Here is an 8,231-nt window from a genome sequence, read left to right as displayed (position 1 = left end):
GATCACATAACTGTTGCTAAGAAAATCTAAAATAAAATAAAAATCAGCAATATACAGTGTTTGAACTTTAAGTTTTTTTTTGTTTTTTGTTTTTACCTTTACAGAGTGCATCTGCTTGTAATATCAGAATAATATCCATGAACCAGGACTGCGATCATGAGATAAAAAAAAAAGAACGTTGGTTTTTTTTTTTTTTTTTTTTTTTTAGTTCCATCTTGAATGTGCTCTGTGTCCCCGGGGTAGTAAAGTTTTCAGAACGCATCATGTTGAGGAGTCTTCTCTCGCCCACAGATTTTCACTTGATTAAACACAGCATCCCATTGCACAGCATGTGCATGCAGGACATCCCAGCCTCAGGCCACTCCACGGTCCATTTATTCCTTATGAACCAGAACTGAGATAACCTGCATAAAACATGACATTTAAACTCAAAAGTTCACCTCTGCCTCGCTCATTTCCAAGCCTTATTTCTGAAACCCATCTTCAAAAGATGTATGCAAACATACACAACATAAAAGGTAAGGCTATAGAGTTATATTATTAGGAAATTGAGATATTGTTCTATTTTGCCTGTGCTATAAATCATGCATGAAAAGAAAGAGTTATTAACATTATTTTATTAGTCTTTCTTATAACAGAATAAAGTACTGTAAGTACTAAGAGAAAATCTTAGATTCTGATTATCCTTCAGAGAAAATCAACCTATTTCTCAACAAGCACAATTCTCCTCAATTCCTCAATAACTTGAATTCTCAAAAAGCATAAATTCTGAAAATATACTTCAATTTTCTTCTGTTTATATATGTGTCTGATGGACAATGTATTTCAGGTTCTTTCAGCAAAGGTTCTTTACCTTTTGTTCTTTACTAACAGGGTTTGATTCAAATTACAGACCTACGATGTGGTATCTGCACTTTGACTTTGTAAATAGGCTGTATAATCAGATGTTAATTTTCTTCTAAATATTCAAGAATGATGAGTGTTGCCAAAATAAATGTTTTCTAATGCAAATTTTAATTTGACATTTTTTAGCGTCTCCCGTCTTGCTCACTTTTGTTGTTATTGTTGTTGCATTCACCCATGTTATAGGTTACAAAAGGTTCTATGGTACGTGTGTGTGTGTGTGTCTTGTCTGCTGTTGCTCAGGGAATGTGCCCTGCAGTGTCCCTGTCTGCTTCATAATGTCGCTCCACTATGTTGCCAACCTCCAACAGCTGTCACGGTTTTCTCTCTCAGACACTGCTATTGGTAAAAGGTGCCCTTTTGTGCTGATGTAGGCCTTGCTCATCCAATTAAAAATCCTAACCTTGACCTTCAGAAGATGAGTGGAAACATTCATCCAGACTCGTTATTAGCTGCTCGTTCAGACGCCCTGTCACTTCCATCGAGAAATGACTGTCTAGCTCCCCCTTGCGGCAATTATACTACATCGCAAGACTGAGGGTCAAACGCTTTCGTCTTAAGAGCATGTTTAAATAGAAAATTAGTGGAAAAGCAGCTCAGTGGAATAAAAAAATAAATAATAATAATAATAAAAAAAACGCGTTCTGTGTGAACATCCCCCAAGTATAGCTACTTAGTATGGTGCAATATGTACAATTTCTACATTTAAATAGTGCACTTTGCTAAAGTTAATGTGGCCCAAATCTTTACAAACCCGCCCATTTCGAAAATAAACTGTTTTGAGAAAAGTATTTCATTAAACTATTCGTCAGAAAGATGTGACAACCCAGCTAATGGGGAACGTTCTCAGAATTTTGGCTAAGCTTCTCTCAGAGTTATGAACAAACAACCTTCCACTAACGTTAATAGAATGTTTGTTCAAAGTTATCTTTCTTTAATAATATTAACGTTCCCATAACCAAGAAAAAAAAACGTTTTTTAAACATTAAAAACCCAGACATTTTGAACGTTCAGAGAACACGAACAACATGAACATTAGCATATTTTGTTAGCAGTGAAGTGTGCTGCTGGGAATTGGATTTGACAATACATGTTGGTTCAAAGGCCATTAATATTTATATTGGAAAATGTAGTTTGGAATGCCATTCTAATGATTTTCTACAGTATTAAGAACTTGACTGAATATTAGATCTGCAACCTCTGCAAAATGCAATCTGGAGAACAGAAATGGACTGTAGGTGGATTGCATCTGCCTTTTATCTGCCATTTCACTCATCTACTATTTATCTCTTATTCTGTATTAGCAAAAGAGGAATATGTATTATGTAAATCTCCAGAGCTGCAGTCTGATAATGGCTGCGGTTTGCAGCACTACTCTTCTATCTGCCACCCCCATATAAAAAATCCTCCAAACATCCAGCGTGTTGCTTTAATGTTTGTCCAAATGGCAGGTGTTCCTGAGAAGAAGCTAATTTTATTGCTAGCAGATCTTTTTCATACCCACCCACAATTAATTTGCATAAACCAAAAGAACATGTCATGATATATTTTAGAACATATTCAAATACAAGCATTGCCACAAAGAACACAAAGCCAAATATTGAATTAGTTCTTTATTAAATCAACAGAATTACTCAATCCATTGCAAAGTGAGTCCATGGCACACAATTTGGAAACATGGAAGTAGGAACATTGTCATAAAATTGATCTGCAACTCCAAAAGTCTCACAATGATATAAAATGTCACTGCTCACGAAACGTTCTCAAAACGGTCTGTCTTACAAAAGGAATGTACCAATATCAATGCGACAACCACGAAAGCTCTGCTTACAAGCAGTACGACAAAGCACAATAAGGTTGAACCTAGCACACATTAACAGCCATAACGTTGCGTTTTCCGGAAAAATATGAAGCGCCCTGTCCTTCTTTAGTTTCACAGAGATACAAAGTGATTGATAAGTTTTGAATAGTTTCGAAAATTCAAGGTAGGAAAGAGTAAAGTGGAAAGCAGGCTGATTTGATGTGCTCGTATTCATCCCCATCGCAACGATCCGACCCTGACTTAGACGTGGCGGAAAAATAACTTGCCACTAGTGCGTTTAATGGAGGAGGTCATTTTACACAATAGCTGGTAGTGCTTCAGTTCACTTCGCATACCATCTCTGCCATATATCCACATACCTTTGCTGTAAATGTCAAATCCACTGTCATTGCAGCATATGTCGTTTTACGACTGTTTAGCTTAGCTTCTGTAAGCCTAACTTCAGTAAAAATGTACAGACCAAACATTGTACTGTGCTTCCTATACAATCCTACCTAGCTGTGGCAACCAGGCTTAGCAAAAAGTGCAATTCCATGTGCGACTGACTGTCAATGCTTTAGGTGAAATGATACTATGACACTCACTGGGTATAAAGTGACCCTGCAGCTAAATTGTAAGAACAACATGAACATTGCGAGGGCTTTGTCTCAAGCACAGTTCACCAGCAGGTTTTGGCTATGGTTGAACTTGAAGAGGTCTGTAAACATTGATAAATGTACAATAGTGACGGTACATCGGAGTCTCTACTGAAGCAGTGCCAAGAAGGAAAGTGAGAGTAAAGGTACGTATACTAGAGGAAGAGACTGACGCTCTCCACACTCGGTCTTTCCCTTTGCACTCATCTCATACTGTTAATACAATGGAAATTGTTAACCCTTTTTTCTTCTCCCAGCTCTCTTTCAGCGTCCAGGGGTGAAGATGTAGTCCAGTGCCTGTCTCTCGGCCGCTGCCACGTTTGGATGCCACAGGTCCACCATGAACACGACTCTCGGGCCATCTTCTGCAGAGCCTGAGCACACATACAGTATATGGAATTCATGATGTAAATGGTAAATACTATCATTTTCTTGCCCTTGCAAAACTTTTCAGCATGTTGCGAGTGGTTGCCAGGGTGTTGCTAATGTGTTCAGAGTGGTTTCCTGTAGGCCATTTTATAATCCGTCTATCAAAAATACTTAAAAAGTCGGCATGAAACAAGTTGCGATAGTCTTTTCTTTTGCTATTGTGACGTATATCCAAGTGAAACGGCTTCTTGAAGAAGAAAACATTTTGGGCGGGACTTGATTTTGTTCATCGGAAATCGATTGTATGGTTTTGGTTTGCTAATGTTGTGATGTCATGTGAGTGACAGGTTGTCCCGCCCTCACGCTAAACATGTCATTAGAGAAGAGAAAAGATGATGCTGCAATGTTAAGGGGAAATTACTTTGATTAAAGAATTTGAGGGCACATTAATAACAGGTATTTGGTGTGAATAAATAGTTATTAAAAGGTATTGTTAGGGGTAGTTGGGGAGTGCTTTAGGGACAGGGACAATGTCCCAATAAGGTGCCATCCATTCATGATTTTAATAAATATAATCATATATACTGAATTTATTGTTATTTTTCACACTGTTTTATAATATACAACAATACACTGAGGTGCAAATAGTATTTGCATGGTAATTACAGTAAATAGCCGCTGCCCATTAAAAAAATAATAATAATAATGTGCACAGATAAATCATTTATAGTAAACATTGTAGTCTAGCAGGAGAAATAGGTTCCCATGTACCCATTTGGCATTTTTTTGTAACCTGTTTTTTTTGGGACCCTAATGGTGTCTAGTTAAGAATTTTTGATGTTGCCGAGGTCAACTAATTTCCCATGGGGTTCGTTTGGCGGCCATCTTGAAGTCATGCAGATTTTCATATCTCCTGAATCACACAACAAACAAAGACAAATTAAGCCACTTTTTCATATAATTCTGACACCAGGAATCAAATGGAAAGGTCATAGACATGTACAACCACTCTTTATTGGTGAAAAATAGGCAAATAACACATTTTAGGCTCATAACGATGTAACTTTTGCCATTTTGTTTTTGCAATAGTTTTCTGCATTAGTCCTGTTTGTCATCTACCCATGTTTGTCATCTACCCATGAATGAGGCATCAAATCGGGCGAAAAATTGGGCAAAAAATTCCATAGACTTAACATTGCAACGGATTTTGGCGAGTCATAGCTCTAAGCGATGATTTCGTAGAAACATATGGGTTACCACATTTGAAGAGGCTGGCAGGCTCTGCAAGAACATACCTTACAATGAGGTGTAAGTTGTACCCCTGGGGGGCAAGAGCTGCCTAAAGTTGCCCCATAAGCCCGGAACACACCAAACCGACCCACAGAACTAGCGCTGATGAAAGCCGACTTTGTTGTCGCCTCGCGTCGGGGGAAAAAGCTGCACTTGAACACACCGAGAGAACTACAGCCGACTGTCAGCTAGAATGCGCGTTCTGTGCCTGCGTGTAAATGAGACAACTGTCTATTTCTGAAGATATATTCATCTATATTCGTCATTCAAAAAGGGAAACCGACGCTGCAGGTTGCATATACACAAACCATAAACAAAGCAGTGCATGCTTACCGTTTTGAATATCAATCCTGCTAAACACTTTCTTTATTTCACTCCGCTCATGTTTATATTGAAATATTCGCCAAGGAACACACACAGGTAAGATGACGTAACAGCCTTCTATCTGTACCGTTTTGACTTCTTTACTCGCTGTTTTGCTATTATTCTCGTGCACTAAGCTGAACAGCCAATCAGAGTTCTCTCTCTCACCGACGGCCCGACGCCGATTCAACATGTCGAATCGGCCGAAAAAAAGCCAACGAGGACCAATTTCAGCCGACGGTGCGGAACCGTGCGGAACACACAGAGCAAACTTAGTCGGACGACGCACCAAAACTGCCCGACGGCCGACTGTCGGCTTGGTGTGTCTCGGGCTTTAGACATACTATGATGAAGGGACGGCCCATGAAACAGGAATTGCGCATACGTGTTTATCCTACAATTTAACTTGCATAGGTATTTTGTTTCAAACATAACTCTGGATCACAGTGTCATAGAGACAGGGGGTGGTCTCTCAGGATCACCATAAAGCCATCAAGCCTCGCCCTAGCAACCATTTAGAACACCCTAGCAACTAGTTCCACAGACTTCCACTGAAAGAGGTCAAAGGGATATCTTTAGATAGAAGTGTCATAGAAACATGAGGGTGGGCTCATTTGACTCGGGGCAGTAAACATCCAATCACAAATCACCTTCAACACTTCCTAGCCATGCCCTAGCAACCACTGTCAAGCACCCTAGCAACCCAAACCCAAAGAGGGATATCTTCATGAATGTCATAGAGGGATTGCAGTTGGTTTATATCATTCATCCTTTATATCATTAACACCAAGTTTCCACTTGATTCCTGGTGTCAGAATTATATGAAAAAGTGGGTTCATTTGTCTTTGTATGTTGTATGGTTCAGGAGATATGAAAATCTGCATTGTTCGCCCCTAGCACTGATATGACTTCAAGATGGCCGCCAAACGAACACCATGGGACATTAGTTAACGGGCCTTCTTCCCCTTTTTTAAAATAGCCAATAGCGTTCCGTTTATATCAGCTGGCTAGAGCCATTGAACTCGATAGCCGCAGTTTCCTTCTAATCTCCTCCATATCTCTTTAAAATATATAGCATTCTGTGCAGAATTTAAATGGGTCCAATACGTTTTGTGGTCTGCGCCGACTCGTGCATATGATCCGCTCGGTGCTATCGTGACTCTAAACCGGAGCAGACTGTGTGCGCGCTGTGGTTGTTAACATTAATTGTGTGAACAAGTGACCGATTTTAGCCGCAATATATTTATAATGTACGGGGCGGGACGCTTCAGATTCTAGAGAGCATTTGATTGGACAGAAAATCAGATGAGAAGCTGAAGCGCAGAGTGATGTCATCAAAATCATTGATCCATATTGTCGGAAGATAGAGACTGTAGGTTTTGAATGCTTATATCTTCTAAATATGTGTTTTGGAGCATACTAGCTTATAGATAACAGTAATTCTAACACATACTAAAAGCCAAAAAAACTTCCATTTTGATTTCATGTGGACTTTAAGTCTGATCTGCACAGTGCACACCTGTCCTCAAAAAACCTGCATGTTTTAGAGAATCATTCATAATTTAGTTATAATATACTGTATAATTCATTATATATGCTAACAGAAATAGTGACGCTTGTCTTAGTGCAACTAACTGCATACTAGATATACTGGCCGATATTTGGCATTTTGTAATTATTTGCATCGATACGTTTTTCTGTTTGGCCAAAAAGTGTCATAAGCAGGACTTGTACTTTGACAGAGCTGAGAAACGCAGTGCTTGAATACAGATGCATGGAGCTCCTATTCTCAGCTTATATTCTTATATTCAGAGTTCTTCATTTGTGTTCTGAAGATGAACGAAAGTCTTACAGGTTTGGAACGACATTAGGGTGAGTAATTACGGAAGTAATGACAGTAATGACATGAAGGTGAGTAATTAATGACGGAATTTTCATTTTTGGGTGAACTAACCCTTTAACAGTTCCGTCTAATAATTGAAAAGCAAATACTATAATACTTTTTCATATACTGTCAGCATTCAGCAAATACGCATTTTAAACAAGTCTTTGAGTATCTAATAAACAATTAATGCCCAGAGCCTGGCAAACTGCGACATATCCAGATCTAGTGTGCATAGCCTGTATAAAAACATGTGTATTTGAATTGGATGCAGACAGGAGAGTTCAGCTATCACTGGACAAGAAAGAGCAAGTATTAAAAAAAATTTCAAATTATGCTGTGCTATATCCAGTTTTTCATTGTCATATTCATGAATCATGACATATTCACTGTGTACTGTAAAAATATGATTCTTAGTGTGCAAAAACTAGATTACTAAGTGCACTGTTGGTTACAGTATTTACTTGATTTTTGCCTTTTTTATTCATGAAAAATACTATAATAGGATTATTATATTATTATTTATTGTAGATTATTAGAGACTACTTTAAAATTAAATTCCTCTTTAAAGTATAAATCTGTTACATGTTCGTTTTTAACAGGTTCCATTTAGTTTTACAAACGTATTCAATTTCAAATTATTTATTTTTAATTGCACCACAATCTATTATACTTATTCCGCACACTGTTTCTGTTTCTCACCATCATGAAATGCAGTGTGAAGAAAAGAGTCATCGAACAGCAGGCAGCTTCCCTCAGACCAGCACTGCGGCTCTCCACCAACTACCAACTCACAACCAGAGGGCACCTTCAGTCCTGCACACACACACAGAGAGGGAAAATGGCTATACCTTAAACAGGCACAGACTGCTGCTGTCACATATAATGCATACATTGCCAGTCAGATGTTTGGAAACATTCGACTAAAGTTTATTTTTCTCGTGATCTTGAAAATACTTGAAATCAG

The 8,231-nt window shown here is 38.5% G+C and overlaps 1 protein-coding gene across 3 annotated transcripts in view; it reads right to left on the bottom strand.

Moving 5' to 3' along the window:
* Positions 1 to 2,503: 2,503 nt before the first annotated feature.
* Positions 2,504 to 8,231, bottom strand: part of asphd2 (aspartate beta-hydroxylase domain containing 2) — a 12,436-nt gene continuing 6,708 nt past the window's right edge. For all 3 annotated transcript variants that reach the window (XM_084138357.1, XM_084138355.1, XM_084138356.1), the window contains exons 3-4: positions 7,967 to 8,080; positions 2,504 to 3,734 (exon numbers count right to left, since the gene is read on the bottom strand). In XM_084138357.1, the coding sequence (XP_083994483.1) occupies positions 3,625 to 3,734; positions 7,967 to 8,080 (224 nt within the window). In that variant the 3' untranslated portion in view covers positions 2,504 to 3,624. The remainder of the gene's footprint in view (positions 3,735 to 7,966; positions 8,081 to 8,231) is intronic.

The sequence above is a fragment of the Abramis brama genome (assembly GCF_963993115.1).
Source record: "Abramis brama genome assembly, chromosome: 16".
NCBI classification, from domain to species: domain Eukaryota; kingdom Metazoa; phylum Chordata; class Actinopteri; order Cypriniformes; family Leuciscidae; genus Abramis; species Abramis brama.
Note: the sequence above shows the minus strand (reverse complement) of the source record. Positions and strands in the feature narration are given on the sequence as shown.